This window comes from Schistocerca americana, chromosome X, assembly GCF_021461395.2.
Source record: "Schistocerca americana isolate TAMUIC-IGC-003095 chromosome X, iqSchAmer2.1, whole genome shotgun sequence".
Taxonomy (NCBI): domain Eukaryota; kingdom Metazoa; phylum Arthropoda; class Insecta; order Orthoptera; family Acrididae; genus Schistocerca; species Schistocerca americana.
The window spans coordinates 269589119-269611140 of record NC_060130.1 but is presented as its reverse complement, the minus strand read 5'-3'; the positions used below and the strand labels follow the sequence as shown (position 1 = coordinate 269611140).

Here is a 22022-nt window from a genome sequence, read left to right as displayed (position 1 = left end):
TTTCCGTGTAGCAGTTTGTTTATTTTTGTTTTCTTCTTTTAGGTATGATGTCAGTAACTGAATTGTTACAGCAATTTGCTGCAGCTATTTGTTTGATCAAGTACAGTTTGTTGTGATTCGTGTATTTATCCATTTTTATATTACACACTTAACTAGTGCTCTGTACACAGAATATTTGTGTTTTGTAGGATGGCAAGATCAGCTCTGTGTGGTGGTGTCTACTGTTTCGCTGTGAACTTTGCATGTGTGTCAGTTGTTGCCTTTAGTCATGGTGAGGCCTAGGAAGTCAATACTAGCACTGTTTTCATATTCAACATTAAATTTTATATTTCTGTCCTGTTTATTGAACAAGTTGTTATCGTTTATGTGTCCGTCTAAGAGTAATCTACCACCCATATAATATTCATAATAAATAACGTTATTTGTAGAGATTCATTTTATTGCAAGGTTTTTTTTTTTTTTTTTCAGGTGGTGGTGTGTGTGTGTGTGTGTGTGTGTGTGTGTGTGTGTGTGTGTGTGAATTATACATGCTATACTGGATCCCAGTACATTCCGTTTCGGCAGTGGTCTGGTGACATCACAACCCAACTGATGTGCAGTTATAACTGAACAGTTTGTCTTGTTGAGTATTTTTAAGTTCGAAAATTAATGAATTCTTTCTAGCCTTTGTGTTTGCCCCCTACAGTAGGTGACAATATTGGTCACAAAAACATGCTATAGACCATGGCCTAATACTCTTAAAACAGTAATCACTAAGGATGCAAATAGAATTAATTTGTTTCCAAATATTTTGATTTGTACTTTTATGGGAACAAAGTTTTTCATGGTATAATTATGCTGTTTTCTTGCTGCATTACCCGTGGATTAATTCCCTCAACTGTGGAATTCCTATGCCATAGATGTTCAAGTTTAATTACTACTGAATGTTTGCCACTGCTTCATTTTTGGGTACACTTAACAGAAGATTTTTCAACACTATGACAACATATACTTTACTGTGACACTGAAGAATATATAACTCCTCCACAACAAAACTCATTCGTTTGTCATGGATTTTTACACATGTGAAGCAGCCAACAACGGTAATATGAATTCTGAAGGTAAATGGTATGTAGGACACTCCCCTACATCCATTTCATCCATCCACAGCAGAGCCTAAAGATTAAATAGCATTCCAACATTTATTTTTATTTTTTTAACAAACAAATTCTACTCCAAACCCATCATCATGGAAATGTAGTAGTTGATTCTCCAAATAAATGTTCACAAACACAGCTTACCATACCCTACCAGAAGCAATTAAATGACTTAATTGACATAAACATCAAATTTTTATGGTACCCTTGTCTCAGCTACCACCATGCTTTCTAGTTAAGATTGTTGAATAATGCCTTTTTCACTTTCGTATGACTCAACTGGAGAGTCAACCATACAGCTTTCAAAGTGCAAACCATTTAATCAATCCAATGGAATACTGCTTAAGAAATAATGACAAAATTAACTTAAGGCTTCAGTGAAGAATAGATATATTGTGACAATCAATTCTGGATGGTGCACCCACATACAAAATAATCATACTATGCAGAAGCCACCTTGAGTTCTTATCAGTCACGTTACTAGATCTGCATTCATCAATAAGTCACAAAAGAAACTTCGTGTCAGATCTGGAATTTTGTACTTGATTTCACAGAAACAGCTAATCCATGAACTGATAAAAGCTCAGAGTTTCACCCAGATGAGACATCAGCCTGGATGACAGCCAAATTGAACAGTGCATCAGTGGAAAGACAACAAAATGTCAGCAGTTCCGCCAAGTATCTGAGTAAATTTTCATTTCCATGTTAGCTGAAGCCAATATTTATGTTAGAAAGATCATGTCTCCCCATACAGCACAGGTTCTGCAGAGCAGACAGCAACATTTAAAAGATAATTCACTAAGCTTTCAGAAAAGAAATCAGTGTTCTGGGGCAGTATTTCTGGCATTCATACTACATTCAGAGTTGCAGATTCAACTTTTTGGACACTAATGATAACTCAGTGACACCATATGCCTTAGAACATTTAACAATTTGTAACTGCAATGTAAATGAGTGCTGTGTTCACTGGCATTCTTAATACCACAGAATTTTACTTCCTTTCCACATGCAATTGCTAAAGAGGTAACAACTGCTTTATCCCTGTGACTGCATTTCAGGGTAAGTATATAAATGAGTAACATAATAATAAGTGAACACATGCCATACTCAAAAGAACCAGCACATCTACTGAAAGTCATCGTACAATAAAGCTGTGCACAAAGCATGTTGTTATTGAAGACATTTCACTGTGAACTGAATATTAAGTGGAACATATAGAAACAGATGAAGCCAAAGAACAGTCTCACTGGTGAAATGATTTATCACGAAGAATACTTAGGTCAGTTTCCCCTAAAGCAAATTTGCCATGCACTAACTTCGCTCTTAAAACCATTATGTTTGAGTTACTTAAGTGGTACACAAAAAGTGACATTTCTGATTCCCAACAGCCATATGAGTGGAAGTTCTTTAAACCATGCAAAGGAAATGAAACCAAGCTGTGATAAATCTGAACACAGTTAAGTCATGACAACACACAAAATTAATGACAGTAAAATCATGTAAAAATTAGCTTCAATGTGTTAATGCACACAGATTTGTGTGGGAAACAGGAACAACAGCACGTGATACATCAAAGCTTCCCACAAAGGGAAAAACTTTACATAAGATGTTTTTACCTGTTCCTCGTATGCTACAAATGCAATATTAATTTCCTTCAAAGTTTTTATGAACTTCGCAACAGTTGCACGACACAATTTGTTAAACAGCTCCTCTGGGCATGCTGAAATAAAATGTTGTATTTACACAAGTGGTACCATGCACAAATAAAATAAAATTCATTCTCTCTCTCTCTCTCTCTCTCTCTCTCTCTCTCTCTCTCTCACACACACACACACACACACACACACACACACACACACACACACACACACACACCCCAAATTAAATATAAAAAGGTAATAATTTCAATTATTTTAATGTCTTCTTCAAATAAGCAATGTTTTCCATCTGCTGTACTGTAAAAGAGTAGCCTGTATCTCAACACAAAAATAATGTTACACGTGAACAGTTAAATCAAGAATGTTTACTTCCCACCATTCACTCACACTGCGTGACTAATACTCGAAAAAAATAATCAAAAGACCAGAAGACAGTGCAATGTTGTGCTGATGTCTGTGCAAATTATGACAGCTAATAAAACTAGCACATTGTGATCTTAAGAATACAACGATACTTGACAATGCACGTACCATAAATTTGAAATGAAAAACAAACAAATGACATACTTTTTAATGTCAAGAGCTAGCTACCTTTAAAGTTCAGAAATGGGACTACAAGTATATAACAACTGCACTGCGCAAAACGCTTAGGCTTCAGCAATAGGATTATGACACACTTAATTTACACAAAGGATGCTAATTCTTTTTGAGATCTATGAATTATCACATAACAGAAGGGATCACGAAGCTCAACATGTTAAAACTCATTACCTTACATTACATCCCACTGCAGAGCATGTGAGGGAGCACAATGAACCTCCAATGATGGACTCTCAAGTGAAAGCAATAGTGATTTAGAAAAGAACAAATAAATTAGATAATGGAATCCAGCAAATGTGGAAGTTCTCTGACAAACAAAGAAATCATATTTCTGCCAAAAACTTGAGTGTGGAAACATTTTCAAGAAGTAACTCCAATGGAAACAATGTTTCACCTAGACACAAACAAACCAAAGTGTTCAATTGTGACTGGTAAAAATAAGAAAAAGGATGTCTAATAAATGCCAAACTGCAAGTAACCACAAAATTAATAACCTTAGATGGAGCCCAATGCAGCAGTACAACTGTGGGACAACAGGAGCCAAATTAAATTTTCCAGTTCTCATCACCATGCTCATTTCAATGATCTTCCAGCCATATCATCAACATAGCCCCACCGAAATTTCACAGACAAAAATAAGTAATGAATAGGCACACTTCATTAAAGAAAATATCTTTAAGCCTTTTTAACACACATTTCAAAAATGATTACTTTCCTACAGAGACAAATCATTACTTCTCACTGTAATCACACAAATGATTTATTATGTCCATTTAACTCTGAACACTCTGAAATAAGTAATTCCCCAATCACTCTGAAAAATAATTATAATACAGTCACAATTACAACTATAAATAATTAATTATGAACACTGCAAAGCAAAAATATGTAGCAACACTGTCACTAATCTTTATCCACTACATAATTACTCCCACGGTAATAGGAATGACTGAATTTTCTGACACAAAAAGAGAGTTTAAACAAATATCAAAAGAAATAGCTTTCTGGGATAAATGGAACTTCACCAGCTGATCACACAGAGGCTGAACATTTGACTTGCAAACCATGTCTTGGAAAGATACTGCACGACACATTCTAAATGCTCATCTTCCACTTTAGCTTCTCTAAGAATTCACATGTCACACAATTAGGATCGAATGAAATTTAAAGTGGAGGTAGCTGCTTTCATGACTCCCATGTGGTCTAGCAAAAAAAAAAACACCTGGTATGTCCACAAAGGCACTCTTGCTGAGTACAAAGAAAAAACAAGGATCAGAAAAAGTGTTCTCAGCCAATGTGCACAGGCACCACAATCTTTTTAACCAAGCCCTGCAATTTTACATTGGTGTTCCATTTGTTCCTTCCTTCACTTTTGTTACCAAGCCCACTACCAATAAAAAATTTTGGAATTTTAGATGAGAACTGAATCTCCGATTTGGTTATGCTCATGAAAATTCTCTCTCTTAATTTGTTGCATTCATTTTCCTAGCTTGCACGAAGTTTAAAATACTCCTCCCAGCAAGGTTCAACTTATCTTTATTTTCTGCTTACACTGCATTAGTTGACATCATCTTGCTAAGGATGGAAGCTCCTGTTGACTTTTGTCTGTGTTTGCAATTTAAATTCGGGTTATATTATATTTTACAGAAATAAATTTAATCCACAGATAGGGTGTATACATGGACAAGACAAAAAATTTTTTAGATTTTTGGGTCAAAAAGACACTTTTCCAGGGCGAAAAGGCACTTTTCCAGGGCGAAAAGGCACTTTTCCAGGGCGAAAACGCACTTTTCCAGGGCGAAAACGCACTTTTCCAGGGCGAAAACGCACTTTTCCAGGGCGAAAACGCACTTTCTCTATGTTAAGTGACAGTATACTTTCCCTCGGAGCTGTAAAATTTATCAATTCTTTGAAAGGTAAAAGTTTTATACACCAAAACAGCTTCACTTTGAAATGATCTTTGATGGGCAGCAAAATGCACACTGCTTATTTTCTTATTACGAAAGTGTAAATGTGAACTCAATCAAACACAGCACACTAGTTTCCAAAGCAATCAAGGTTGCTATATGCTTTTGCCACCCAATCACAGCTCTTATTACATAATCTCACCAGCCAATGGCAGCAGATATTCAGAGCATAGGACACGGGATGTAGCAAGCCAACAGCACCACCACTTAAGTAGTGCAAACACACAAACCAGAGATGTTAATGGTTTGCATTAATAAGTAGTATAGCTACAAGCAAAACTAAGCTTTCAAATATAATATTGGTCCTTTTTGCTTGTTTAAATAATGACAGCTAGTCTTCTGTGCTCGAAATTTTTTTAAGTGGCTAGTCCTCAAAGTGTTAAGTTTTGAATGAGATTCAGACATACTGATTTAAGAAACTGATTGCACATTCTCACATGTAGCATAATTCATCCCGCATAAAAGGAAATTTACTTTGAAAGTGATGCTTCTCAAACCACCATTTGCAATATTTTCCCACAACTTAGTAGAAATGGTTTCGTTTGAACAGTTGCCAGAGCTCCAGAAAACAGGCGTTACTGTGCATGTGCAGCTACAGTGACGTAGGAAGCCCATGCTTGGTGTTTGCTCTGCTCATACGCCTCTCATTGCATTTCTCATTGGAATTGCATGCATAGTGGGGCATCATATAACCATGTGCAACATTGCAGCACGTTGTTCGGAGAGCACATGCCGAGTAACTGTACCTAGGGAAATTGTTTTATCACATTCTATCCAGGTAAGGAATCAAAATAAGAAAGTAGTCCTACGAACAATATTAATTTTGAAACTAGGCTCTACAACCCAAGTACTGCGCTAATATTTTGCTATGTGGTTGCTGTAACATGGATTCTTTTATTCGTACTCTACAATACTGTTATCTAGCATTTACAATCAGGTTTACATCCATGCAGCCTTGCAAAAGGCTAGTAAAAAGGAATACAAATTTTATGCAAAAGTAAAATAACCGTTGTTCATATACACCAGGACTAAGGACAAGTTTTTATAACTTTTCAAATGGTATAAAACAACTAACAAGTTTATCTGTGAAGCCAAGAAACTGTATAACTGGCAGTTCATATTCTACTCCAGGAGTAAATGTAAAGCATAGTGGGGAGTTACAATGATAAAACATGGTGTGCTGCCAGTCTACAATTTACCGAAGAATGGCATTTCATTTCATAAATTTAAGACATAAACTACACAAATTAAGAAATAACGTCAAGCCTAGACGTGGTACCAGACAAGTGTTGCAAAAAGTTGTGTGTTCAAAAACCATTGTTTTTCATGGAAGGCAGATCTGCAAAATTCTGCTTCCAAATATTTATATTTGAAAGCAAACATTTTATTCGATACTACTGTGCAAATTTTACTGCTTCAACTTCAAGTGGACATTTACATATCTTCATGTGTTTATAGCATAAACAGAACATACATTATGTCATAAAGAAGACAGGACATCAGAATACTCCACAAGCACTGGAATTTCATAAACCATACTAAAATGCATAATTTGGATTAATGTGCACATTTGTATGTCCATATTCACACTGAAGTGGGCTCCTACCTGGTACTAAGCTTTTCTGCATGGTTTTCCATGGTTTTCGGGTTGCCAGTTTTCTTTGAGTACCAGTACAGTATTATCTCACGTTTGGTTCTTTATTATGGCATTATGCCATACGCGCTAGGTGATGAAAATGTGCACTTGAAATTCAACAAACAGTTGAAACTAGCCAATAGTGTCGGATGAAACACTGTTTCAAATAAATTAGCTGTCTCTGTGGAGAAGATTAATAAAAGCCAAATTCTTCAGCAAACTTACAAAAATAACTTCACTGTTCTGCAAGATGATTAACGATCGATTGCCAATAACATGGAAATAAAATCAGGAAACTAAAACTAATGACCTATTTTAGACTTAAATATATACGTGAATGTAATTTAAGTCACTTGATAGCTCCCAGTCACAGAAACCTGTTTTGCTTTATTTGACATGAGAGCTATGAATGAAGAGAAAACACCAAAATCGTGAAACATAAACACAGATCATGTGAAGGCTACTGTCCACCTCAACTCTGACTGCTCTGTGCATGCATGAATCTGGCATCCTGGGTGACCTATAAAAAAATTTCCGGATAGCATATGGCTGCTTAATGCTTACATAGCTAACAGCCGCACTTCAAGTAGCCACAAGCACAAGAAAGTGCTGCTAACATACAACTTCAGCTCTGTGCATGCATTTGAGTCCACTGGCAACTGATCAAACGAAATTAATGTAAACAGTATCATTTCTTACAACTCAAAATTACACAAATTTAACTGAAAACAATGAAAAATTCCCAGAACTCTTAAAAAATTCCCAGTTTTTCTCCAGTTGTCCCGGCATGTATTCACCCAGCAAAGATGATGACACACACATGTCTAAACATTTCTGAGTTAACAAAAAGGAAATTGTGTTTTGCACAGGGCGTAGTTTCAATAAACCAAGTCTGCTGACATTTTTACCACAGTAACATTGTGCTTCTTAAAATGGACCATCTATGGAGACAATTTCTTCTGCACATACTCACTCCCTAATCCTGAAACTATTTTACATGTATCATCACACATCACTGAGTGAACACAGCACTGTTACTTTGCTCTGCATAACAATACAAACTTTTGTTTCTACATCCATGTTAAATATAAACACTTACTCCTCAATAGACAAGTAAGAAACAATGTATTCATCACTCCCATAACTTCACAAAGAATAAACCTGTCAATACATGTGAGTGAAGCTGATGTACCTTCAGTGAAATACACATGGGCAGCACGATACATGGTGCGATTAGGACTGGCGAAGTCCTGCATTAATGCGTGTACAGATTTTTCACTTGGTGTGATCAAGTACACGGCCTCCATTGTAGACAGAGGTTCTCTCTTTTTATTTATATCCTCCACAACTGGAAAATAACCAAAGTAAAAGATGTATTAATGCGAAAAGCATCCAATTATCTCCTTACAAAGCAAAATACACGAAGTTACATGTGACCTGGAAGTTTATTCCTGAACGTCACAGATTAACAAAATCTTCACATTGAGAAAACAAAATTCACAAACAATTAAATGAGAACCTGAGCAACATTAGAGAGCACATATGGATGTTTTACTTACTCACTGCCAAAGTTTTCACACACACACACACACACACACACACACACACACACACACACACACACACATCAGGTTTACATTTTCAGTAAATTTATACAGTCTTACAAGAATGGAAACCAAACCTAAAATTAAACTTGCTGACCATTTTGATTACAAAAACTGACTACTGATTGGACATAGAGAAAAACAGACTACATACCACCTCAAATTTCTCATGAAAATAAAGAAGGATCCAAAACTATTTCTTTCACTTATTTTTAAACAAATTGGTCTCCACCATCCCCATACCGAACCAACTCACACTTATTTATTGTTTTAATTGTAATCAACATATAAAAATCATTACAAAATCAAATAAGGAAATTCATTGGACTTTATTACACGAGTACTGAAATGCTCTTATTCAGCACAAATATACCTAGAACTAGAAAAAGCTTTACACAGCAGCTGTACAGTGACATTTTCAGTGCAAGACCAAAAAATGTTTACAGCTTCTAATTTTTACATGTAATGTGGAAAATCATCTACCTTTCCTTACAAAATTACGGAATTAAGTCTCTGACTACTTTTTACTTCTTTGAAAAATAGTTATATAAAGATTTTTACTTAACTGCTTTCTCTTCCTTTTCTACATCTTTAATTTTCTTCATTCTTCTTCCCTTATCTTTTGTAGCACCCTACAACATTGCTTGGGGTACATTTGCAACAAGCCCTTTTTATGTATTGCTTCTTTTAAGTAATTGTTTGTGTCATCCAATAATCTACCAAAAGTCAACCTCTCCTCCTTTCCTTCCTCTTTCATTTTATTCAGTGCTTATTCACCACGTTCAGTGCCATAATTAGCTTTTTTCAAACTTACTCTTCACATTTGCTTGCAACAACCTCTTTTTCCTGTTTGTGTTGTTTCTTCAGTTTTTCCTCAGTAAATCTCTTCTCACCTTCACAGTACTGTTTGCATCTGATGAGCTGTGCCTCACAGGTGAAGTTCCTGAGTGATAACTGCAAAGTGAGCTTTCCCCTTAACCACATTCACTACAGCATCTGTACAGTTAAATGAGCATCCAATGTTCCTTCACACATTTGCAGTGTTTCCATCAAAGGTGTTCCCTTTCTACATCTGCACTGCCAATGCAAAATTACAAGCACAGCTTTTAGAATTTTTGTAACCTGATGGTATTTCTTTTCTCTTCAGATATAGGTCTTCTCAAAAAACTGACTCCAGTAAATGTCCACTGGGTACTTGTCACCAACAGATTTTTCTTATTCTGAAGTCAATAGTTTCGATTCATTAACTAGTCTATGTTCACTGTACTCAATTCGAAGATCTGCAGCTACTTTCACTATGTTTTTGTATGATCCTTCTTTCACCTTCTTCAGAGGATGCCACAATATAGGTTTATCCAAAGAACACTTAATTCCAAAATGTGTGTACTCACACTGCTTTCTAGCTTGCAAGTAAATTTAGCATCTTGCTTTGGCACTTTGAGATATTCACTTTCTCTAGGGCTGAACACACCGTTTTTCAACTGCTCTACTTCTTATAAAATACTCCCAGATTCAACAGAGCAGCACTAACACAAAATCAATCAATTCATGAGTGTTCTGATGAGATTTGTGAGTTCATTACTGATTATATGGATTGACAGACCTCTCTTCTGAAAAAAAAAACCATTAAATCTTTAACATGTATAAGCAGTCACACATGCTAACATAATTACTGCTTTGGTAATTTTTTTTCTTTTTTTGTCTAACAAATATTCTTGTTTTTCAAAGAACCATTCAGCATGCTTTTGTGCTGAGGTATGAACTGAATACAGTATTTTTCAACAGCTGACCAGTGTTTGTAAAGTCCCTCTCCAACTAGTTCTCAGGTGAGCCATCTACAGGAAACATGCTCCATAAGCTGATGACCCAGAAGTTTCGTATTTTATTGTATCATTTTTTTATGAGAAATTTCTGACTTATCTTGAGATTTGTCAAATGACTTCACATCATTTAGATAACACTGAATGAAGCTCTGCTGCGCAAGGTTGTTAAAGTTTACCACAGAGCCTTCAACAGTTTTTGCTAATTTTTCAATCCATTTGCCACATAAAACATTTCTTTACTGGCCACAAACTTTTTTCATATCCTGTAAATATTTTAAAAAAGTCACTGTACAAAACATACTTTAGAGACCAGAACTGAAAAATACAGACTAACCTGACTAAACTGAAAACAAAACAGACTCACTGAATTTACTGACCATTTTGCATCCATAAGTCTTACAGTCAATTTTCCAATCACCAAAGAAAATTAGAGAAAGCCTCACCCAGTAACAGGCAGTCTTTGCCTCACTGTTCCTGGAATTTATCATATTACTTGTGAAAGTGGTAGCCATTACAGTGACGAGTCAATACAAAAAATTTCTGAATGCTGCACATAGCACCAATGCCACATTAAATTTTGTGATTTCAATAAATGTTATGTTACTCAACACAGTCTCAAGAACAAACATACGATTATGTTAGATGAAACAAAAATGTTATCCCACACATCAACCTACTGGTATTCTGTTATCAAAGAAGCCTCTGAGATCAGAATGTGCACCACCACCACCACCACCACCACCACCACCACCACCACCACCTGCTTTAATCAACAAGTGGCTACACCATTAGTGGTGAATGGTGAATGGAACAAGATGATTGATGCTGAAAGACAATGGAGAAATAAGTTGAGTCATCCACTAGCTAATGAAATCAACACTGCTACCACTGTCTTTTCACCGCAGTCATTGATGTAACAAATAAAACACCAGAAACTTCTATGATGACTATGGAGGAAGTCATCAAAAGCTTGACACTGCATACAAGTCTCAGTAAAGGAAATCGGTGCAACTTTTATCCAAAATAATACAAAACTGGCAGCATACCAAAATGGAACAGTAAATCAATCCGATTTTTTCAGGGTCAGTGATCTTATTTCAGAAACCTATAAATTTGCAACTCATGTTCACAATGTAACATTAAAAGTAACTTAACAACTGGAAGCTTTATCTCCTCCATTATCCTAATGATAACAGATTCATGTTAACTTTAGTAACAACAAAGCATTTTCATTTTCAATAATGTATGCTGTCAACGGCGTGAGACCCCCTCCTCTACAAACCCCACAAAAAAATTAAAAAACACACATTTCATTAATTGTAGAGATTTATTAACAACACACTAAGATATACTGATGAGTAAGTAGGGTCAAAAATCTGAAAATACTGAATATGACATTTGTTGTGAAAAGTCACATCAACTACTAAGGGGAGACACTATAACCACCTCAATTAGACTTCAATTGTTGGGTTATATTTTACCTGAAGAGTTTTAAAACAATTATAGGACCTGGAGAAACGATTACCTCGCTTATCTGGAACTGTACATGGCGTACTGACAAGGGGAAGGCCTCAGACACGGCCAACAGATTCGGCTCAAATTTGGCAGGTCGCTTGTGTACAACCTAAAACGAAGGAATCTAAGATATTTTGGGTCAACACCCCCGCGTTTTTGAGAAAATCACCCCTAAAGGTTATGACGAGCAATCGACTCAAAATTGGAGGGATCGATAGATAATTGTAAATAGAGCATTTTTCATCACCAGGTATGGGTCCGAAAATGCATAAGTTTCCAGAAATCGAGGTAAGAATCTTTTACAAGTGCCGCTCTTATCAATCTGGAACACCGAGAAACAGAACTGCCTGCTTCCGGTAGTGCATTGATAATGCATCCATCTTGCAACACTTTTACAAACCAAAACACAGCGTCGGTAACTTCCCGCTTGCCATCGTCTGTGACAGGCTCCTAACTATATATTACAGTGCTAGTCGAAGGGTGTACATCCTCCATTATTCAGATTATGCACCTGAAAGATATGACACAACAAACAATAACTAGTTACTACGTCATAAACAGACGAGTTAATTACTACAAACTACATACAGTACTCGTCATATGTTACTGAAGGAAGAACACTGTATTCATTCACTAAACGTATTTCATTCGGTGCATTAACGATGGAAAAATCACTACATGTATCCGCGAGGTTCGCAGCAGCCTAATGATGGAAAAAAACTCTTTCTGATTGACTTCTATAAGGCTCGTGCTGGACACCTTCACTCTTCCAGGTTCACAACTATGATATGACGAAGAGGCAACCGGGACAACATAACTCTCCCCACGTGGATTCCGTCCCGTGCCTCGCTGTAAACAAGCGTCGCGCTGTTGGCTATCTGTGATCCCTCGTGAGGAATTCGCAGCACTCTTACTCGGAGTTGTTTTCATGTGACAAGGCTTAAAAGTTTAATACTTTAGTAACTCACGGCATTTGGGACATTAGTTTGCCTACCTTATTGTTATCATTCCTTATTGATTTACTTACCTTATTAACCCTCCTATCACTATCAGTAGAGATACGGAAAAAAAAAAACGAAGAGTAACATCAGCTAGGTTTCTTCGAGATTCAAACCTGGGTTCTCCGATTCCCAGCCAGTTACCTTGGCCGTTGCTCTATCAATGATGGTGGCGGGATGTGTTTACCATGTGGGTACAAAAGCGGCAGTTGTAAAAGTTTCTTACCTCGATTTCTGGAAAAGTTTGCATTTTCGGACCCCCATACCTGATGATGAAAAATGCTCTATTTACAATTATCTATCGATCCCGCCAATTTTGAGTCGATTGCTCTTCATAACCTTTAGGGGTGACTCTCTCAAAATTGCGGGGGTGTTGACCCAAAATATCTTAGAGTCCTTCGTTTTAGGTTGTACACAGGCGACCTGCCAAATTTGAGCCGAATCTGTTGGCCGTGTCTGAGGCCTTCCCCTTGTGAATCCTGCGATTACAGAGGGTAATATGACATACTACAGGCAGTGCATCATGAAGTCACAATGGAGACAGGTAGTATCGGGTACCCTCCTGCATACGGTGCTATGTTCTGTACTCTCTTCATTGTATGTCAATGATGTGTCATCAGTTTTGTCTTACTCTAAATACCAAATGTATGCTGATGACCTCAAGTTGTATTCAAGTAGAAAATCAATCAAGTTGAAGACAGCTTTCAATAATTTCAATACTGATTTGTATGCATTATCAAAATGGGTACAGAATATAGGATTAAAGCTAAGGTCAACTCACCCAAAACTCAGGTTCTGGTTGGTCATTCTAGGCTAATTAGCCTGTAAATATCGGGAACCCCTGTGACCTTTAATCCTACATAGGACAAATATCGACTTCTCTTCCACAGCAAAGGGTCTAGAAGTAATAATTAGAGGAATATCTAAATTGGGCTTTGTAAATAGCTGCAGTGTGCAAGAAGAGATCGCCATAGCACCATGCCATACAAAAATATAAAAAGCTCTTGACCTCCGACCAGAAAAAAAACCATTATACAAATGCTTGTACTTTCAATTGAGTACAATGGTGTTATCCTGTAAGGTCTTTCTCAGAAAAGCTTGTATCTCGTGAAACTGGTTATGAATGCCTATGTTCAATATATCTGACGTTTGACATTTTGGTCATGTTTTGCCATCATACGCACAGCTATCCTGGCTGTGTGCAGACAAGTGCAGAGATTTCCATACACTATGTCTCCTCTACTGCCTTGTCAATATACGCTGTCCCTCACATTTCTCCCCATTTGAATGCCCATCTGAACAACATGGCAGAAACACTCAGTCACAACAGAGCAAAATCACTTCTGCCCCCCCCCCCTCTCTCTCTCTCTCTCTCTCTCTCTCTCTCTCTCTCTCTCTCTCTCTCTCTCTCTCACTCACCTACTTTCACAAAATCTTTTTCAGTAGCACAAACCCAACTGTGGAATAACCTCCCTCATTAGAATAGAGAACTGAATATTATCTCCAGTTTAAAAGGCAGTTAATGACATCTACTGAAGCAATTCAATAATGTCTGCCTTTGTCCCCGTATGCACTCATTACATCAGCCTTTCTAAGCAGATCTTCCTCATTTCCCATTACTCTTAACTGGTGCATTCTACTTAAATTGCTCTTCCTCAGCACTTGGAACATTACAAAATATTAATTTTGTACATGTATAAATACTTCTTGTATCCCCCGCCGCCACCGCCAACACATGGCGGCAATGGCAGAGGAGGAGAAGGTGGTGGTGGTGGTGGTGGTGGTGGTGGTGGTGGTGGTGGTGGTGCCAGTATTAACTTTACTGGTTGTTAGTATTACTATCTGTCATATTAAAATTATTGTTACTTCTTAGGTAACTACGCTGGGGCAAAAAAGTACATGTGTCACCCTTGGTTGATGTAAGGAAGAGCTGAAGGCCTCAAACTGATAAGGTTAAATAAATACATACACCACATGTATTATGTTAAAAATATGGCAATTGCAAAGTAACACTAACTACTTTTAAAGTAGTTGCTACAAGTGAAGCCCATAATCTTTCACAAAAAGGTAAAAATTAAGTATTTACATCTGGACCCAATCACAGCACAGAAACTGCATACTTACATCTGAAATCATAATGCTGAAAATATTTGTTTTTCTTCCTAGCAGCTATAATGTTTGGCAAAATTAAATGAGAACATGAAAATTTATTCACCGGATCAACATGGTAACTGATGCTGCTGTTACAACTGTCTCCACAGAATTTACATACTGCACATCTGTGCACACCCTCCTCCTACGTTCAAACAGTTCTGAGCACTATGGGACTTAACATCTGAGGTCATCAGTCCCCTAGAACTTAGAACTACTTAAACCTAACCAACCTAAGGGCAGCACACACATCCATGCCCGAGGCAGGATTTGAACCTGCGACCGTAGCAGCAGTGCGGTTCCGGACTGAAGCATCTAGAACCGCTCGGCCACAACGACCGGCTCCTCCTACTTTCTCTTTGCTCTCTATTCTAACATTGGGCAAATAAAAATTAAGATAAGTCTCTGGCACTGTGATCAGAAGAGCTACAGCGCTATCTGAAATGCAAAAGGGGGGCAAAGAGAAAAGGTTAAAGTGTGCTTAAAAACCAATCTGTTCCTCCAAGAGTGATTTAAGGAAATCGAGGAAAATTAGAGCCGCCAAAGCCCAATGATGTGGAACCCATTCCTTCAAAGAGTTGTCTTCACCACACACCACTTGGTACCAACCAAATAAAGTAACCTGTTAATGATCCAGGAATCTTAACATTTGACAAACGTCAATAACAAAACGAGATTCATCTCGGTGTGCAGTTAAAGCTAAATGCTATTATGTCATAGATATAAGTTCATTTCATACTTACTTGTGATACCTTCAGCAGATATTTCATGCATTTTACAGCATGCTGACACCATCCTCATGGCAAGCTGATCAACAACTAGAACTCGCCACTCAATACCTTGTCCCTTTTTCTTGTTACGAATGACTTCATTCATAATTTCTGCAACAAGAACGTACTCACAATTAATTTCTGAATACAGTTTTTGCTGGACTGACACACTCTCTCTCTACCTCACACACACTCACACACACACACTCACTTTACATCAAAAGTGCAAATAATTTAGTAGATTAAATCCATTTGCCACCATTACTGAGGAATGATTCCCAATTCTTTGTCAACAATCTCATTTCTCACTCATTAACATGTCCTCACATTTATATGGAAACTAAGTGACCAATCTCGTCCTCACAGCTTCTCTGTCCACATTATCATGCTCACCCCAATACAAGTCTGGTGGTTCTTACTCCACAGTTTTCTTTCCAGACTAATAAGTGTACTGAATTGGTCGGAATCATTTCAGAGTTTGGTTGGTTGGTTGGTTTAAAAGAGAGGGAGAAGGGACCAAACTGCAAGGTCATCGGTCCCTTGTTCTCGGTAAAATAATTAAACAAGAGAAAGATGATAAAGATGTTCAGGGCAATAACAGGAGACAGGAATAACAACCAACACTACTATGGACAAAACAGGAAAAGAAAACAACAGAGAGAAGCAAGAAACAGGTAGAAGGAGTAAAAACAAGAGAGCAAATGACCGTGGCTTGCCAATCACGAGAATAAAAAGGAAAAGCCAGCCACAATGTGACACATTAAGACATCCACCCCAAAAGCATTAGAGAGGAGAACACAACAGGAGAAAGGACATGCACTAAAACTTATATAGAATGATAAAACCCACCATCACATATAAAATGTAAAACTAAATTAGCCGAGGCATTGTCAGCTTAAATTAATGGCAACGAGTCCAGTAACTGAAGAGAGTGTCGCAGGGCAGCCAAAGAAGGACAGCTCACCAAGATTTGGGCCACTGTCAGCCGGGTGCCACACCGACATTGAGGTGGGTCATCACAGTGCAGGAGGTAGCTTTGTGTTACCCAATGTGGCCAATGCAGAGCCAACAGAGAACCACAGAGTCCCTGCAAGAGGCCCGCATGGAGGACTGCAACACATTCGTATTCTCTCTAATGGCACGCAGTTTGTTGTGCATGCCGAGGTTATGCCATTTCGTCTCCCAAAGCTGCAAAACCTTGCGGCGTAGTACTGAACACAGGTCAATTGCAGAAAAGCCAATCTCCATAAGCGGTTTCCACATAGCCTGTTTGGCCAGCCTGTCAGCAAGTTCGTTGCCTGCGATTCCGACGTGACCTGGAGTCCACACAAACACCACTGAACGACTGGACTGTTCCAGGCATAGATGGACTCCTGGATGGCCGTTACCAAAGGATGACAAGGGTAGCACTGGTCGATAGCTTGTAGGCTGCTCAATGAGTCAGTACACAGAAAAAAAATGACTCCCACAGGGCAAGAACGGATGTGCTCAAGAGCACGAAATATAGCAACCAGCCCAGCTGTGAAAACACTGCAGCCACGGTGAAAGGAATGCTGTTCAATATGTCCTCCATGCACATATGCAAAGCTGACGTGAGCATCAGCCATCAAGCCGTCTGTGTAAACCGCTCCGCGGAGAGCAACGGGGTTAACTGAGTTCTTAGGGCCATGTGAAAGGTTGAGGTGAAGTCACGGCCTAGGCGTACACCATGGAGGTGTACATGAGTTGACCTCAAGTATAGGTGGTAAAGGCACGGACTCCAGTTCAGAAAGAAGGGATCAGACACGAACTGCAATTGGAAGCCCTGAACTGGGCTGCCAATGCGGGAGATGAACCACCATGGGTGGGAAAAGGAGACACTGATTCGGATGCACAGGAGAACTACAAATGTGTGCAACGTAACTGGCCAGCAGTTGTGCATGCCTAACCTGCAATGGAGGGTCTCTGCAGACTCATCCTACAAGATCCTGTCGCTAGGCGAATGCCACAGTGGTGCACTGGGTCGAGTAAATGCAACGACTCCCATATTCAAGGTGGGACTGAAAAAGGGCTCTGTAGACCTGCAGCAGCGTAGAGTGATCTGCACCCCAGTTGTTGTTGTTGTTCAGGCAGTGGAGGGCATTGAGGTGCTGCCGGCACTTCCGCTTAAGCTGACAAAGGTGAGGAAGCCAAGTCAATCAGGCATCGAAAACCAGTCCTAAGAATCGATATGTATACATTACAGTGAGTACATTGTCATTAAGGTAAAGTTCTGGTTCTGGGTGAATGGTACGACACCGACAGAAGTGCGTATCACACAACTTTGCAGCCAAAAACTGGAAACTGTGGGCCAGAGCCCATGACTGCACCTTGTGGATGGCTCCCTGTGGGCACCACTCAGCAACACCAGTTCTGGTGGAGCAGTACGAACTGCAGAAGTCTTCTGCATACAGAGACAGTGAGATGGATGGCTCTACAGCTGCTGCTATACCATCCATTAATGGCCACTAAAAATAGAGCGATACTTAATACAGAGCCCTGCAGGACCCCATTCTCCTGGATTGGGAGGGGGGGGGGGGGGGGGGGGGGGGACTATGGGAGGCACCAACTTGGACACGGAAAGTATGAAGAGACAGGACATTTTGGATAAAAAAAAATCGGGAGCAGGCCTCTGAGACCCCACTCGTATAATGTGGCAAGGATATGATGTCGCCAGGTAGTGTCGTATGCGTTTCGTAAATCAAAAAAGACAGCAACCACGTATTGGCGTCTGGAAAAGGCTGTTCGGATGGCAGACTCTAGGGACACAAGATTATCAGACGTAGAGCGACCGTGCTGGAAGCCGCCCTGACATGAAGCCAGTAGGCCACGTGACTCCAGGAACCAACCCAACCGCCGACACACCATACATTCCAGCAGCTTACAAAGAATGTTGGTGAGGCTGATGGGTCGATAGCTATCCACACCAAGCAGATTTTTACTGGATTTGAGAACCGGAATGATGGTGCTCCCCCGTCATTGTGATGGAAAGACGTCATATCACATCAGATCCGGTTGAAGATCACGAGGAGATGTCGCTTGTAGTCACATGAGAGATGTTCAATCATCTGACTGTGGATCCGATCTGGCCCAGGAGCTGTGTCGGGGCAATGTGCAAGAGCACTGAGGAGCTCCCATTTTGGAAATGGGGCGTTATAGGATTCACTGTAGCGTCTAGTGAATGAGAGGACTTTCCCTTCCAGCTGCCGTTTGAGACTGCAAAAGGTTGGGGGGTAATTCTTTGATGCGGAGGCTCAAGCATAATGCTCAGCAAACAGCTCGGCAATCGCGTTTGCGTCAGTAGATAACACACCCTTTATGTTAATGCTGGGAACACCTGTTGGGGTCTGGTACCCAAAAAGACGTCTGATCTTTGTCCATACTCGGGAAGGTGACATATGGCATCCGATGGTCGAGGCGTCTCTCTCCCAACACTCCTGCTTCCATCATTTGATAAGTTGGCGAATGCTGGTATGAAGCAGTTTAAAGGCTATGAGGTGCTCCAGAAAAGGGTGCCGCTTAGGCCGCTGTAGAGCTTGCCAACACTCCTTAATTGCTTCAGTGACTGCCAGCGACCACCAAGGGACTGCCTTTCGCTGGAGACACCCTAAAGAGCAAGGGATTGTGTTTTCTGCCACAGAAACGATTTCTGTAGTCATCTGCTCAACCAACACTTCGGTTACCATGTGGGGGAGATTCAACAGTGACAGCAGAGGTGAAAGTTTCCCAGTCCGCCTTGTTTAAAGCCCACCTGGGCATGCGTCCATGGGCCTGATGCCGGGGCAGTGACAGGAACATGAGGAAGTGGTCACTACCACACAGGTCATCATGTACTCTCCAGTGGATAGGTGGGAGTAGCCCTGGGCTGCAAACGGATAAATCAATGGCCGAGTAACTACCATGAGCCACACTGAAATGTGTGGCAGCCCCAGTATTTAAGAGGCACAGGTCGAACTGAGACAGTAAAGTTTCGACATCTCTGCCTCGGCCAGTAAGCACGGTGCCACCCCACAAGGGGTTATGGGCATTAAAATCTCCCAAAAGTACGAAAGGTTTAGGGAGTTGATCAATCAGGGCAGCCAATGCATTCAGGGGTACTGCACAATCTGAAGGAAGATATATGTTGCGGACAGTTATTTACTACATCTTCCTTATCCTGACAGCCACAGCTTCAAGAGAGGTTTGAAGGGGGCACAGGTGCACTGCATATTGAGTTCAGGACAGACACAAACTTCATCTGAGACTATTATAGCTGCTACGGTTCCTGTAGTCTCCTTTATAGCCATGGAGGGCAGGGGTCCACATTGCCAGTAACCAGGTTTCCTGGAGGGCAATGCAGAAAGCAGGTGTAAAGCTTAACAGTCGCTGTAGCTCAGCCAGGCAGTGGGAAAAACCGCCATAATTCCACTGGAGAATGAAGTCACTGTAAGACTGGAAAGGCATGGAACATACAATGAGGCAGGTTACACCTCACAGTCATCTGCTGCCACTGACTTATTGCCTGAGCAGGCTATATTCAATGGGTATGAGGGTCTGGCGAGATCTAGGTCCTCAGTGGACACCAGAATCTCCACCTTATCCTCAGACGCAGAGCTTGTAGGTAGCGGTGGTGTGGGTGCCACCGCAATTCCCTTGGTCTTTGGGATCCTTTTGGATTTCTCTTGTTGCTCCTTGGGTTTACCTGGCTGGGAGGTCTTCACTGATTCAGTCTCTAGGACTGAGGACGAGCATGAAGCCCTGCAACCAGCTGCTTTTGGGCTCTTCAGCCACTGACGAGTGTCTTCTTTCCCACTAGCAGAAACCTGGGAAGGGAGTGGCCCAAGGGACCCCTTCCTAGCGAGAAGAGCCATAGAAGACTTATTTATGCTTATCCGGCTCAGAAGTGGGGACTTATCCCTGATGGTTGGGACGGGGGGGGGGGGGGGGGGGGGGGGGGGTTGCTCCAGAAGTAGGTGGTGCAGGAGCATCAGGTAAGGAGGGAACTGACCTACCTCCCTCCCCCCCATCAATGGAGCAGGTGTAGTCTTCTGGTCCTGGGAGGCGAAAGGAATGCGAGGAGCTGACGGGGCAACAACAGTTCTCGTATCGGCGGTGTAAGAGGTGGTCATAGCCACAGGATGTAGGCGCTCAAATTTCCTCTTAGCCTCAGTGTAGGTCAGTCAGTCCAGGGTTTCATATTCCACGATTTTCCTCTCTTCTGTAAAATCCTGCAGTCTGGCGAGTAAGGTGAATGATGCGCTCTGCAGTTGACACAGATGTGAGATGGGGCACATGGAGTATCGGGGGAGCGATATATGGCTTGACGTCACAGTGGTAGACCATCACCTTAACCTTCTCGGGCAATGTCACCCTTGAAGGTCAAGATGAAGGCACCGGTGGCAACCTGATTATCCCTCAGACCCCGATGGATGCGCCACACGAAATGAACACCTTGCTGCTCTAAATCGGCACACAGCTCGTGGTCAGACCGCAAAAGAAGGTCCTTCTGGAATATAATACCCTGGACCATATTTAAGATTCCCATCAACTCTCGTACATACGAGGTACAGGGGTGAATAAGCTTCACTGCCATCGTCAGCCTGGCGTTCCTCCCATGGTGTGGCCAGGGAGGGGAACGATTTGGGGTCATATTACTTAGCACTGAAGCTAGACTTTGCCTACTTAGAGACTGTTAGCGGCGGACCACCAACAAGAGATGACGTACTACACTTCATGGCATGTCATCCGCCCTGATGCCACCCACTCCGACCAACCCACGGCGCCACATGGCAGGATGGCCATTGCTGGGAGTCCCGATGCCCCAGAGAGATGGTCATCTACTCCATGGCATACGTGGGGAGTTAACAGCGCATGCATCAGCAGAGCGATGCCTGTGTTACCAGGGGGCTACAACCTACAAGGCACATGGCGGCCCCACCACAATGGACTGGCTATCGTGCTGGATATGAGGTGCTAAGGAGTCAGTGGTCATCGTCGGCGCAGAAAGCAACAGTGCATGGTGGAAAACACACCCAGGAAGGTGTCCTCACCCAAGAGATGGAGAATGAGCGGGACTGCAATGCGACGACGAGAAAGCGGGCTCAAGATCTCAATACACAGTGGACACAATGCAACATATAAGGCACCCTTCAGCAATTGGCTCTCTC

At 40.7% G+C, this 22022-nt stretch overlaps 1 protein-coding gene across 6 annotated transcripts in view; it reads right to left on the bottom strand.

Moving 5' to 3' along the window:
• LOC124556763 (protein ROP) overlaps positions 1-22022 on the bottom strand; it is a 148880-nt gene that overhangs the window by 115965 nt on the left and 10893 nt on the right. For 5 of the 6 annotated variants that reach the window (XR_006968685.1, XR_006968684.1, XM_047130771.1 and 2 more), the window contains exons 2-4: positions 15832-15969; positions 8190-8345; positions 2753-2856 (exon numbers count right to left, since the gene is read on the bottom strand). Coding sequence is in view for 4 of the 6 variants with exons in the window: in XM_047130771.1 (XP_046986727.1) it covers positions 2753-2856; positions 8190-8345; positions 15832-15969 (398 nt within the window). In the remaining 2 variants the exon portion in view is untranslated. The remainder of the gene's footprint in view (positions 1-2752; positions 2857-8189; positions 8346-15831; positions 15970-22022) is intronic. The other variant, XM_047130770.1, reaches the window with a different exon arrangement.